The sequence below is a fragment of the Notamacropus eugenii genome, chromosome 2 (assembly GCF_028372415.1).
Source record: "Notamacropus eugenii isolate mMacEug1 chromosome 2, mMacEug1.pri_v2, whole genome shotgun sequence".
NCBI lineage: Eukaryota > Metazoa > Chordata > Mammalia > Diprotodontia > Macropodidae > Notamacropus > Notamacropus eugenii.
This window is the reverse complement of record NC_092873.1, coordinates 391851943-391865777: the sequence shown is the minus strand read 5'-3', so window position 1 is coordinate 391865777 and position 13835 is coordinate 391851943. Positions and strand designations below refer to the sequence as shown.

The following is a 13835-nucleotide window of genomic DNA, read 5'->3' as shown; positions in this document are numbered from 1 at the left end:
CACATTCATAGTTGTTCCTGGAGTTAGTATGTTTCCAGCTCTGTGACTGGTCCTCCATCCCTACCATCCACATACATGTTGCATAATAAATTCAAGAATTTCAATTTCTTGAAGGGCAAGAGCTTTTTTTTCATTTTTGCATTTGTATTCCTCTGGTACTGAGCACAGTGTTGCAAATAGTAGGTACTCAATAAATGCTTGTTGATTAACTGCTTGATACATTTGTTTGAGTTGAAAATATCAGATGTCTACAACTCTTACTTGTTCCTCTTTGTGTGTCATCATCATATTCTAACTTGTGATTTTATTGTGTTTTAATAGGGCTGGGATTTAAGAGCTTGGGAGGCAAACATTAAGAGTGAGACATGCATCATAAAAACAGAGTCCTCAAACTGTCTAAGGAGAGGAAAATAAAAGCTGTATAAAATCTGTTCATAGCTGAACCAAATGAATTTTCTATTTAAAGTATGACAACAGAATGTTATAATGGCTGGTGGCAGTGTTTACTATAAAGGTGTCGCTATTTCCATCACATCTTGTGTTCTTGGGTTTTAAATGTGTCATTTTTGCAAACACAACTGTTCTGAAACAAGGGAGGGCTTCTGCAGATATCTCTCTACGTTGGTTATATTTGTGGGCTTTGGGATTAAGAAATCCTTCTTGCTACCCACCATTTCTTTTCAAAAAGGATAGGCCGATGTCATAGTTTAAAGTCTTCATCTTAATACAGCAAGCTTCTTCTGTATGTAATGTGGGGGTACAAAAGCAAAAATGAAAAGTTCTTGTCCCCAAGGAATTTATATTCTACCGGGGGAAAGGCAGAAAGTTTATAGATAATTAAACACAAAATATGGAGGGGGGCAGGGAGAAGGAACAAATATTTATTAAATGCCCACTCTATTCCATATACTATACTAAGCTTTTTACAGATATAATATCATTTCATTTTTACAACAAACCTGGGAGGTAGGTACTGTTATTACCCACATTTTGCAGTTAAGGAAACTGAGGCAAGCAGAAGTTAAGTGACTTGCTAGGATCACATAGCTAGTAAGTATCTGAGTCTGGATTGAAACCCAGAAAGATTAGTCTTCCTGAAGCCAGGCTCAGTGCTCTACCCGCTGTACCACCTAGCTATGTAATATACCAGATAAGTACAAAATATCTTTGGGGGATTTGGAGGGGATCTAACAGCCAGAATCAGTCAAGGGCTTTTACAGGAGGAGGGAATTGATTTGAGCTTCCACCGGAGCTAGAAATTCAAAGAGGTAGCAATGAGCAGGGGGTAGAGAGACTGTGCACTGAGATTCGGAGACTGAATGTCATTAATAGAAACAGCAAGCAGTACCATTTGGTTGGAATGTAGAGTGCGAAAAGGGGGTGTCTGGGAAGGAGGTGATAATATGTCAGTCTGGAAAGGTAGCATGTAGATAAGATTTAAGGGGTTTTAAATGCCAACAAAGGAATTTGTATTTTATCCTAGAGGCAATAGGAAGTCATAGAAGCATTTTGAGAAGGAACATGCCATGGTAAGACCTACTCTCATGACTGTGCTACAGTAGGTTTGGGAAAACACTGTCTTTGTGGCATATTGATTTATTTGAAGTTGTATACTATAGGAGTAAGATTATGGACCGGGTTATAAAGACCCGTACAAACAGCAATAACGTTTTATAAACTTGAATTTTCAAGAAGGTAACTTCTCGGATGGATCTGGTGATTGGTTTGAGTGTAATTTCCCAAGCAAAAGAAAGCACATCTGGTGAAATGGTTTAAGTTGTTCCTTTTCTTCAAAATGCCTATCAATTCCATTGATTATCAGTCAGTAAGCACTTAGGAAACACCTACTAGGTGCCAGGCACTATGCATATACATACAAAAGTCTCTGACTTTTTATACAGATTTTACATTTATACATTTTACTAGGATTTACCATGCAACATTTTGTGTGTAAGGCAAGAGGTAGCAATGCAGGGTGAATAGAAGGCCAACCTCAGAATCAGAAAGACCTATATATATATACATGTATATATATACATATATATATATATGTGTATATATATAGTTCACGCTTCCTACATACTGATCATGGACAAGTCACTTAACCTGGTTATGCTACCCAATTCTTTTTTCATGACTAATATTAGTAGTTAATAATATTAGCGGAAGCATTAACTACAGGGACATATCATGGCATGGAGGTCTCCATGGAGCATGGAGAATCATGGAGGGCATGAGGTCTTTAAGATTACTCTAATGGATTACCATCTCTGGTAGCTCCTACCAACCTGGAAAGACTTGGCATACAGGTAGAGGGGTTGGACTCTGTATCAGTGGTCCAGGGACCTGTATCAGATCCAAGGACCTGACTTTGCAGTCAGATATGGAAAAGCTCATCAGCACATGTTCACTTCCAGGTAACAGATTTTTTTTTTTTTTTGTCACAGCAACTTATACTAAGGTGCAGTATGCATCAACAGAAAAATCATTCATACTGGTGAAATTACTAATGGTCATGGATTACTTATGGGTTTCTGTTCAGAAGACATCAGAAATAAGAGTATAGAAGCAGAGAATAAATATTTGTATAGTACCTACCTACATGCTAGGCATTGAGCTAAGCACTTTACAAATATTATCTCATCTGATCTTCACAACAACCTTGGGAGATGGATGCTGTTATTACTCCCATTTTACAGTTGAGGAAACTGAGATCGTTGGAGGTTAAGTTACTTGCCAAGGGCCACAAAGTTAATCAGTGTCCCAGATCAGATTTGAACTCAAATCTTTCTGACTCCAGATTCAGTGCTCTACCCACTGAGCCACCTAACTGCCTCATCTTTCTAAAATGATTCTTGAGAGTTGATAATAAGCTAAGGATTTGGTTATTTTTTAAACCTAATTGCATGATGAGGGGGCTTCATGGTATCATGGATATTGTGCCGATCTCAGAGCCTACATGACCTGAATTCAAGACCTGTCCCTCATGTATGCTGGCTGTATGATCATGGGCAGCCAAATAACCTTGCATTATCTCCAGGTAACTATCCAAGAGTCTAAACTATAGATTGCTGCTGATCTGTTTTGATGGAGAACATTTCCCCACAGACAGCATCCCATACTAATGAAATGATAGGTTTGGACTAAAACAAAATAAAAGAAAAAAGAAACAAAAAAACACAAAAAAAATAGGTCTTGATACAATGCTATCCTTGTACACTATGCCACTGGAACTCAGTATATTGCTATAATGGAGCTGTCTCAGTGTAACTACCACTGCCATTCTGCAGATAATGGTTTGTCTGATTGGACAAAAAATCCTCCTGAAATTCTCTTGTTAAAAAATGGACCATCTGGGTCAAGTAGTCCTGCATCACACAGCATGTGAGTCACTGCTGCCATCATCATCATTAATCACTGTGTCTCAGTATCTTCCCTTGCATAGACCCCTTCCTCCTAAACTATCATTCTACAAATTTAAACTTCCCAGGGTTGTGTGTTTGTCTGAAAAAAAAAAAAACAAACCAATAGCTTGACCTCTCTAGAATATAGACAACGAAAGTCTAAAAGTCAGTACTACTTTCTAAAAGATTAAAATATTGTGGAGGTCTAATGTGGACTAGGTTTAGTACAATAGAAAAGCATGTAATAACCAGACCCCATTGCATCTGTTCCTGGTGTTAGAAGATGCTCTTGCTGAGAGCAGTGATAAACGTCTCAGGGGTGACTGGTGAGTACTTAGCCAGTAGCCCTTTCAACGATGAGCCTACAGGTGACGTCTTTGATTTGTTTTGCTGCAATTCAAATTTGTTTGACATGTTACTATTTGCAGGCTGTTTCTCCAATATTCAGCACAATCTTGAAGCCTGTAATCAATATAGCATTTATATAGTGCTATAAAGTGTGTTATCTTGTTTGAACAAGAACGACCAGCTGAAGGAAGTAGGCATATTTAGCATGCAGGGGAGAAGACTTGTGGGGAGCAGGGGGACACATTACAATTGTGTTATGTATTTGAAAGACTGTCACAGGCAGGAGGCATTTGACTGGTTCAATCTGGGTGCAGAATAAGAGGAGAAATTACAAAATGAGTAGAAATTTCAAAAAAAGTAAGTTTAAGCTCAATGAAGGGAAAACTTCCTCCCAATTAGAGCTACCTAAAAGTAGAATGAGAGACCCTGAGAGATCCTTGTTTCCCCCTTGTTTCTTCATGTAACAAAGTATGACATAAAGCCCTTCCTCTTGTTGGGTATTCTGTGCTATATTAGGGCATCCTTTCTTAGATAGTTGCACCAAGATAGCCACCAACATTCTTTCCAGTGCTTAAATTCCATGATTCTTGATCCTTTCATTCCAGTCTAGTCTGTCCTTACAGTATACCAGAAGACCACAGCTATGAAAATGGCAACACCATGCTTCAAACAGTAAGAGCTTAATAAATGCTTATTGATAATTGACTGGCTGGGCTATGTTGAATTGTAGTGTTGTGGGAAGAACCTTGAAAAGGGATTCTGAAGACTCTGATTCTAGGCCTTCCTTGGCCACTGACTCAGTGGATAGTCTTGAGTTTCCTCATTTCAAAACTTAGGGGGGTTGGACCCATACATTTCTGCAATGCAAGAATTCTGCATTTCTGAAATTCTCAGGTAGACCAGCTCTATGTTGTAAAATATTATTTCTCTCACTCTTCTGGCTTGCGATCACAGCTGGATGCATTGACTTCTTTGTTAATATCCAATCTCTACGAATAATATCGAACATTTATATGCTGCTTTACAGTTTGGAAATGCTACAATTGTCTCCATTTCACAAATAAAGAAACTGAAGCTTCGAAAAGCTAAGTGTCTTGTCCAGGGTCCCACAGTCGGTAACGGTCTGAGGTAGGATTCAAACTCAGGTCATCTTGTCTTCCAAAGCCCATTCTAGCCAATGACCCACCTAAAGACATCCCTTACCTAGAAAAACTGTACTGGGGACCATAATGATATCTATGTGTAGAGGTAAATAAAATATGAGAAGAATTCGATTTCAGAAAGCCTGATTTCTGCTATGGCTATGGGCATAGTATAGACTTCTCTGTGTTAATCGTTTTGTTGGTGCAACTTTAAAAAAAAAAAAAAAAAAGAGGCACAGTCAGTATTTTTTTCCTTCTATCCCTAAAGGACAAACCAAGGCAAAGACTGAGTGACTTGTTTGAGATATCAAGGTACCCCAGAGCTTAACTGCAATTAGAGTAAGAGACTCCCCATGCTCAGTCCCCTCCATGTCTGATTACTGTTGCTGCCTATGTTTAAATACAAGTTGCCGTGCTAAGCAAAAAATAATTATAATAGATTCATTTAATCATAACACAGCAAAGTTTCACTTGTTAGAACCTTAAACTTGCAGATGAGGCGTTCCCTGGGGCTGCTTGTCTGATTGTAGCCGTGATGCCTGACCTACTTATTGGGTTGTCTGAAGGTAGCTTAAAACCCTCCCAGGATGCTCTGTACATTAAAAACCCAGTGATGGAAATACTTAAAAACCCATGGCTCATTTTAACAACGTTGGGGGCCTATATGTTCTATAAAGCAAACTTTATGGTTTCTGACTTCAGTTTTCATCTAAACATGAGTCATCTTTGACTAAAGTTTGTCCCCAACACTTAGAGAACATGTCAACAGCAGAATAACAGCAGGTGTTTATTGTATCTCCAGAGGTGGATCCCAAAGGCCTGTGGTAAAGTGTGTTTAGGCCTGGATGAACAGGTTAGTATTACATGACTCCACTTCTCCCGACTTTTCTACATGTCTTGTGTCTGCATATCTTGTTTAATGTTAACACCTCTGGTTTTCAGCTACTCTTTCACTCCACTGATGAATGATGGTGGGGAAGTGAATAACGTATTTAAAGGATCTTATTTGCTTAATAAACGTAGCATTGGAATGGCAGAGAGTTTTATAGAATCATGGAATCTAGGAGTTGGAAAGAATCAGTCCATGTCTGTATAGGAATCGCTTCTATCTGGTCTTTAAACATTACTTTTACTTAAAGACTGCTAACGAGGGGACCCCTTACTATCTCATCAAACATTCTAGTCTGGGATAGCTCTAGTTATAATGCTAGTGGGTGATACTACTGGAGTCACTTATTGGACCTTTTTAAGCTCCATTCTGCCCTCTAAAAGGGGCAGAACACTATCATACCCAGACTTCATCTGCCCTGTCTTCTAGACCTTCCCTCCCTTTCTTTTCTCCTATCAGTAATGAGATGAAATTAAGCACACCTCGTTACAAAATTTAGCTGACCCTTAGCCTGTAAGCAATATAATGATCCTCAGGCCCATGAGGTCCCTTTCTTGGCTAGTTTATGAACTTTATACTACATGGAAAGTTATTAGTACAATAGCTTATAGCCCCCAGGTAGGAAAATCCTAAACATTTAGACAAAGGTTCAAATCACTGACCTAATTCTATTTTGTAAATTTCTAGTTAATTGATGTGATTTTTATTTGAGGCAAACTGAAGGTACAGGAAATGTTTAGATAAAAGAAGCAAGCTGTGTATGTTACAATGTCTGTTATTTAACAGGCAAATAGAGGGAAAGCTGAGAAAACATCAGACCTTTGGGGGAGAACTTTGCTCAGTTTTTGAAGAGATCAATAAAAACAATAGCTCCCATCCAAGTCATCTGTTCCAAGCTGCTTGTAAGGCCCTATGGTCCATTGTGATCTCTCCCTTCTATTTTACAGTTCAGACCTCCTTTCATTTTTTCCTTTTCACTTCTTTTAGTTTTTGCCCCTGTGCCACCAATTTTTTCTAGTTTGGCTCATTAATTTCTAAGTAAGGATTGCCACTGCTGCCCAAATTTACTTTCCCATCCCTTGCGTCTCAGTCTGCCTTTCATGATGGTATGTATTTCTTTAAGAATTTCTGGACATTCTCTCACTTACTAGCTGTGTGACCCTGGGCAAGTCACTTAATCCTGATTACCTTCAAAACAAAAAAAAGAACTTTTCGACATGACTCAAGCCCACCTTTGGACCTATAATGGACCCAAATCTCTCTGAGAGCTGAGAACCAATTCTTGTCCCTCTGGACTACAAATCTTATAAAGTCAAAATCTGCTGCTTATCTGCTTATACCCATTGTTGCTAGGCCTGTCTTCTGGGGCTAACTAAAATGATTCCAAAGCTTCAACCACATGACAGCCTTACAAATACTTGAATGACATTTATAATGACTGCTGTGCCACCCCAAAGGCTTTAGAGCCTGTGAATCTGGGTTCTGTATCCAGAATTTTCCACGTTTGAATGCATAGTCTTACATAAATCACTTAATCACTAGGTGTAAAATGGAAAGGACAGGTATACATCATGTGAACCTTGAAGGAAAGGGATTTTTAGCCAATGTAAAATAAGATACCAGGAAGACGTCAAGTGAATCCTTAAACCCTTATCCCATCTGCCTTCCCTAAGAGGTGCTAGAGTCCCCAAATCGCAGTGTTGGTCTTTCAAACAAGAGGGGGATCATTCCTCTTCCTGAAACTTTTCTTTTCTTTTTTTCTTATAAATTTAACAAACTCCAACAAATATGAGTATTTCAATACTCAATGAAAAACAGAAAAAGAGAACTTATATGCAAAACTGTGCATATCTTTTACATAGTTTTTAAAGGTATATATTTAAATTAACCCAGTGATTGCCCTGTTTGCCTTATTTTGCCTTCCAAATTTTCTTATCTTTCTATGTATTTTAAAATTTTCATTGATACCCTTTGTTTCTTCACTTATTTTTTGAATATTTCTTCATCCTATTTCCCAATGCCTGAGGTATTTTCATTGTTAACAAATATCTAGGGCAGGGGAGCTATCCAGCCAACATTCTATGCACAGCCTATGGGCACTGGGATTTCTCTGAAAGTTTACTGTGGTATGCAGCAGAACCAAATGAAGTTTTCAAGTTTTTTTCATAAGTAGTATTTTGTTTTCTCATATAGCAGCATGTCTGGATATTAAAACACAACCTATCACTTGCCTTCCCCATTATTGATGAACAGAGCCTGGGAAGCTTCTGACTGTAGCCAGAAGTGACAAGAATATAATTTCCCATTCTGTATTGACCCCATTACCACAAAGCAGGTTTCGACAACCAGGGCTCTGTTACTCTCCAGTGACAGACTTCATAATAAATGTTCCAGCCTGTATTGCTGAGCATCTGGTAGGGATTCAGTCAGATTCTCTGCAAGGTTATCCATTTGTGGCCCCATCTCTCCTCTTTCTCTCTCTCACCTGTTTTTGTTTTTGGTTTTTTTTTTTTTTTGCTTTGTGTTGGCTTGCCCAGCAAATATCACACTTCCCATGTTCTACCCTGGTTTTCTAAAATACTTTGCAATTCGTGACTCAGTGGTTTGGGTTTTGGTTTCCTTGGCAAGAGCAGCTGAAGTTATGAAAGTAAATTAACACACAGAAATCTCAACAGCTTCTGTGATGGTTAAGTTGCGTATGGATTTAGCTCTAAAAGGCTTCATTTGAAAGGAGGAAGTTCTGCCTCCAGAAACGTCTGTTCACCAGCTGTGATTGCTCCTCCTGCCCTGCCCCATACCTCTAGTAGAGCTGAGCCTTGCAGCAAGCATGGGAACAAGTCCTATATGACATGGAGGTGATCCTGATCAGTCTATTATCCTATTTCAAACTATCATTAAATAATCAAATCAAGTGCATGAAAAAGAAAAAAGGAAGAAGGGAGGTAAGACCCAGCAGGGAGGGAGATAACTACACCTTACTAACAATGAATTGTTCATTCTTGTTCCTCTTCTGCGTCTCCCACAATCCCTAGGATTGAGCTGAGATGGCTCAGATAACGGGCCATCTCCCACATGAGGCCTTTCCTGATCCCCCCTGTTATTAATATCTTCTTGTGCCCCCTTCACCTTATACCTATTTTGTATCATCTATACGTGTATCAAGAAGTATTTAGTAAACATTTAACTATATGGCAGGTACTGGGGTAGGGCTACAAGTACAGGATCAGGATGAACTTACATTCTAACCAAGGAGGTGGGTACTTAGAAAGCATAGTTGTTATGTCCCACTCTTTGTGACCCCATTTAAGTTTTTCTTGCAAAGATACTAGAGTGGTTTCCATTTCCTTCTCCAGCTCATTTTACAGATGAGGAAACTGAGACAAACAGGGTGAAGTGACTTGCCCAGTCACACAGCTAGTAAGTGTCTGAGGCTGGATTTGAATTCGCTCTCCCTGATTCTAGGCCTGGCACTCTATCCACTATGCCATCTAGCTACCCTTATAAAACATCAATAGTTTCAAAATTATAACTAAAGTATAGTTAAATATAATGCACTAAATGCAGTTAAAATACATATATACTCACAAAGTATCTAAATACAAGGTAGATGTTGTCTTAAACTCATTGAGGGTAGGGACGACTTTTGCTTTTGCATCTCCAGTGCCTCCACAATGCCTGGCATATTTCAGTGATTTTCACTTATGTCTGTGACTAAAAGCATGACCTCATTTGGGGGTCTTCTTGGCAAAGATGCTGGAGTGGTTTGCCATTTCCTTCTCCAGCTCATTTTACAGATGAGGAAACTGAGGCAAACAAGGCTAAGTGATTTGCTGAGGGTCACACAGCTAGTGTCTGAGGCTGGATTTGAACTCAGGTCTTCCTGACTCTGGGCCCACCTAGCTGCCCTGTTATCTATATGCCTGGCATACAGTAGGTGCTTAATAATTGTAATTGATGGAATGACTTATTTGAAATTATAGTAATCTTCCTTACCAATCACTTTTTGATTGTCTTGTTATCGGTATTGATGGACTTCTTTTTCTTCCTTTGCTTTCAGCTTGAAGACCTACTTCACAAGCTACAGTTTGTCATGACCTATGTGGCTCCCTGGCAGCTTGCTTGGGGCTCATCCTTTCATGTGTTTGCTCAGCTCTTTGCAATACCTCGTATCCTTTTTGCTTCTGCTATCCTCCCCAATGGAATCAAAAGGGTACCACTCTAAACAAACTCCATCCATGAAGAAAGTAGTGAAGGATCTGAGGACGCTTTTCATGAGGACATTGGGGGGACACAGTGGATCCTTGACAGATTGCTTGGGTTTAAAGGTGTTACTTAGTTTCAAACCCCTCGACATTCTTAATGCTTGCTTAGGAGGTATTCTCTTCCCTCCGTCCTACCGCAGTATTTTCATTTCACATACTCAGGAGCTGCGTTGAGATGTCTTAGTCTATAAGTTGAAATCGGTGCTTTTGGCATTTTATTCCTGGCCCAATTATCTTAGTTCAGACACATTAAGTAATATAAGGAAGACCATTTTTATTAATACTTGGGGGCAGACTTGAAAAATACTGATATACATGGTTAAGATGGAAATTTAGTTTGCATGACTTCCTATGTATAATAGGTATTATATTGCTTTCCTTCTCAATGGGTGAGGGAGGGACTGAAGGAAGTGAGAGCATATGGAACTCAAAACTTTTAAAAATTGAATCTTAAAAAATTTTAAACATTTTAAAAACATTTGGAGAAAAAAAGAAAAATATTGTCATAGGTTCTTCAATATTGCATCATAGAACAGCATCAGAGAAAGTGAGAGGCATAGTACAGAAGGCTAGTCTTGGAGGAATGAAGATGTATGTTCAAGGCCAGCTGTCACTGACAATGATTAGCTAATCTATGGTAAAGTCACTTAATATCTCAGTGCCCTAGATAGCTGAGACTGTAAATTTCAAAGTCGTTAATCTTCATTGGCAGAAGAAATTTCCACACCAGGAGTTCCCTATGTCAATGAAACCAGGAGCAATGTTTATTCAATTATTTTAAGACTAAAATGAGCATCTTTTTGTTTTATCATACATCTCTAACCAATTACTATTTGATTTCATTAAATTTTCCTACTCTATTAGTTCTTGCGTAGTCCTTCTAGAATGGTCCAGTGGAAAAGGCTGTGGATTTGGAGTCTGATGACCCAGGTTCAAATCTTAGCTCAGCTACTCACTCTGGGCAACTCACATAACATCTCTGGGCCCTTCAGTTATCTCTTCTATAAAATAAGCGGGCTAATGCTGATAGATTATGTAACTTTCCCCTCAATATCTACAATCTTCTAGTAATTTTAGCTTTTTTTCCCCTTAAATATTTGAGTTGTCTCCATTTCTAAATTACCTCCTTTGATTTAGATTAACTGGGTCCTCTTTAATCAAATGAAAGATGTACTGGAGTTTGCTCTGAAACTTGTTTTCTCTCTAAGATCTTTTTCTCCCAGTTAATATATTCTTTTGGACAACACTGTTCACACATCTGCGCTCTTGGTTCAATTTGATAGCATTCTTAATGAATCAAGGTGCTACACAGTACTCTGCCAGCCATTTTAATGAGCCCTCTGTGAGTGTTCAGAGTAAAGAAGGCTACATGATCTGAACTTTGTACTCACTGATAGAAGCATACTCTGGGTAATCACTAAGTGATAATATATTCCAGGAAGTCATCATTTGGAGGAAAATGCTTTCCTGCGATGTCATTTGTAACACAAAGCATAACAGGAGCCAGTCTCACAATATGTATTGTTTCATGGGCCTATTTTTAGATTTCCATTGATATTTAAAAAAAAAAAACAAAAAACTTTTTCAAGGTTATTTGGCAGAAAAAGCTGACAAAGGGGGGAAAAAAGAAATTGCAAACATGTAGATTCTTTATCTTCCCTCCTAGTGCAGTCATTTTGTACCTTTCAAAGAGTTTTAATTTCCCTAAGCAGATCCCTTCCAAGGGAAGATAGAAAGGTGAGCAAATGAGGTGATTTATAGAGCTATATCTCAAGTGCGTATGAGGTTCAGTATCTCGAATTTAAAGTGTGTTTATTAAATGCAAATCATGACATTAATGCATATTTATGGTAGGAAATTTGCACTGTGAATTTAAAACTCAAAGTTATGGCTCCCACTTTCCCCATAATTTTGGCCTCTTGTACATATACAACCTTTTCTATTGATGTCAAGACATTCTAAGTGAGTTCAGTAATACTAATTACTGGATGTAGCTAGACAGCTAAATTGATGGCCATTCTGGGAACCTTAATTTTGAATTACCTGACAGCCTCCATGTTCAGTTTTGGACCATAAGCACATTAGTATAAAGTTTTGCATTTAATTCTCCCCCTTCAATAAAAAAAAAAAACCCACAAATAACCCTCTACTGGAATGCACACAGCATGCATTTAAGCCCAAGGTCTTTTGTGCTTATGGAGAGCAAGTAATTGAATACATCAAAGATGTACGTTTTATTAGGCATTTGGTAATTCTATTTTAAAACACTCATTCCATCCCTATGCTTTGTCCTCTAAAAATACAATGACCAATTAGCGACATCTGTTTCCTCTACCCTATTAAAATGTCATGCTTTAGGATTTACTGTGCAAATTCTGAGTATGGTACTTGAACTTCAGCCTGTAGAAAATCCTCTCTCATGTTACTCCCACAAATTAACCACAGAGGGCCCCCTGCCCAAGCCTGGGTCAGGGTAGAAACTTGCTCCCTGGAGGCTACCACTGTATTTCACATAGCAAGAATTTTTATGTTATGTTGAGCTAACCAGATATAAGCTGTTGGATTCCCAAATGTCATCTACAGATAGTGACTGTTTTTGAAATGCTGGTCATTTCATCACTCTCTCTAGGGAGACTGGGGACATGATCTTGCCAAAGAGAAGGGACTCATTTCTTCAATTTGGGGAACAATAGACTGAACAAGGACTCTCGGGCCATTAGTGTACTGTTTATAAAAGTCTGTGTCCCCCATTAATACACTGTCTCTCTCCATCAACTCCTGAACTTTGAACCTGCAAAGGGAGATGAACATGCTCAGCCTTTGAATGTGTGGAGGCACCACACAAAAACTCTTTTAATAACTGTAGGAACTTGCAGGGTTATCTCTGTTAAATGTTTATACTGAGAGGCACCTTACTGCTTTGAATGTGAGGCTGGGGTTTCTAATGAAAGCCTGTTCTATTACAGTGATTTTTCTTTTTCTCCCTAACTGGTTCGCCACACCAGTTCAATTTTAAATGTCTATCACTTGAACCTGCAGTTTTTCAAAGGTATCCATATCTATAAACTTAACCTCTTACCCAGACAAACTAAAAGGTGTCTTGAAGAGCCTACATCCCTTTGAAAGAATTCTCATTTCCTAGATACACTATGGGAGGCCTTATTATGTTCTTTAAATATACAGAGAATTTTGTATTTCTTTATTATTCCCTCATAGGCAAAGTAAGAGTCTTATCCAAGAAGCTGTACTATGAGTTCAACCTTTTTTGAACACTAAAACTAAAAAATGACATATATATTCTGTTAAGTTTTCTGTGTGCATGTGACCTAAGTTTTATTTTTTTTCATTACCATGCTGAATTTTATTACTTCATTAATAGGCTAGTATTGCCTTCTTTTCACTTCTGAGACTTAATTCCTAGATCATTAATTACATGACACTTATAAAAACATAAGCTAGCATCTCTAAATGAGGGAACAAGCACATTTAATTCTACATTCTACACGCTGGGGGGCTTTTGACTGAAGGTTAAGCTATGCTGTTTTATATGACACTGCATCCAGTCCCTACATGCTTTGGTCTAGCTTTTCCCTTGTCCTATCCATCACCATTATACTTGAACTCTACCCTCTTTTCTCTGTTATTCCTTCCCTGTACTCCACAACCCCCCTGTCCCAGATAAGAGCCATAATAGATTAGGTGCTTCTTTGGAGAAGTAGCTCTGAGATCCTCAGCTTTTCCACATCTTGAAAGACAGAGCAGATGAAGAGAAATTTGAGGAGTGACCTCA

The 13835-nt window shown here is 38.5% G+C and overlaps 1 protein-coding gene across 1 annotated transcript in view; it reads left to right on the top strand.

Moving 5' to 3' along the window:
- The window catches only part of PCNX2 (pecanex 2), a 395633-nt gene that overhangs the window by 259282 nt on the left and 122516 nt on the right, over positions 1-13835 (top strand). Inside the window, exon 22 of the mRNA XM_072647501.1 lies at positions 9841-9949. Coding sequence (XP_072503602.1) covers positions 9841-9949 — 109 coding nt within the window. The remainder of the gene's footprint in view (positions 1-9840; positions 9950-13835) is intronic.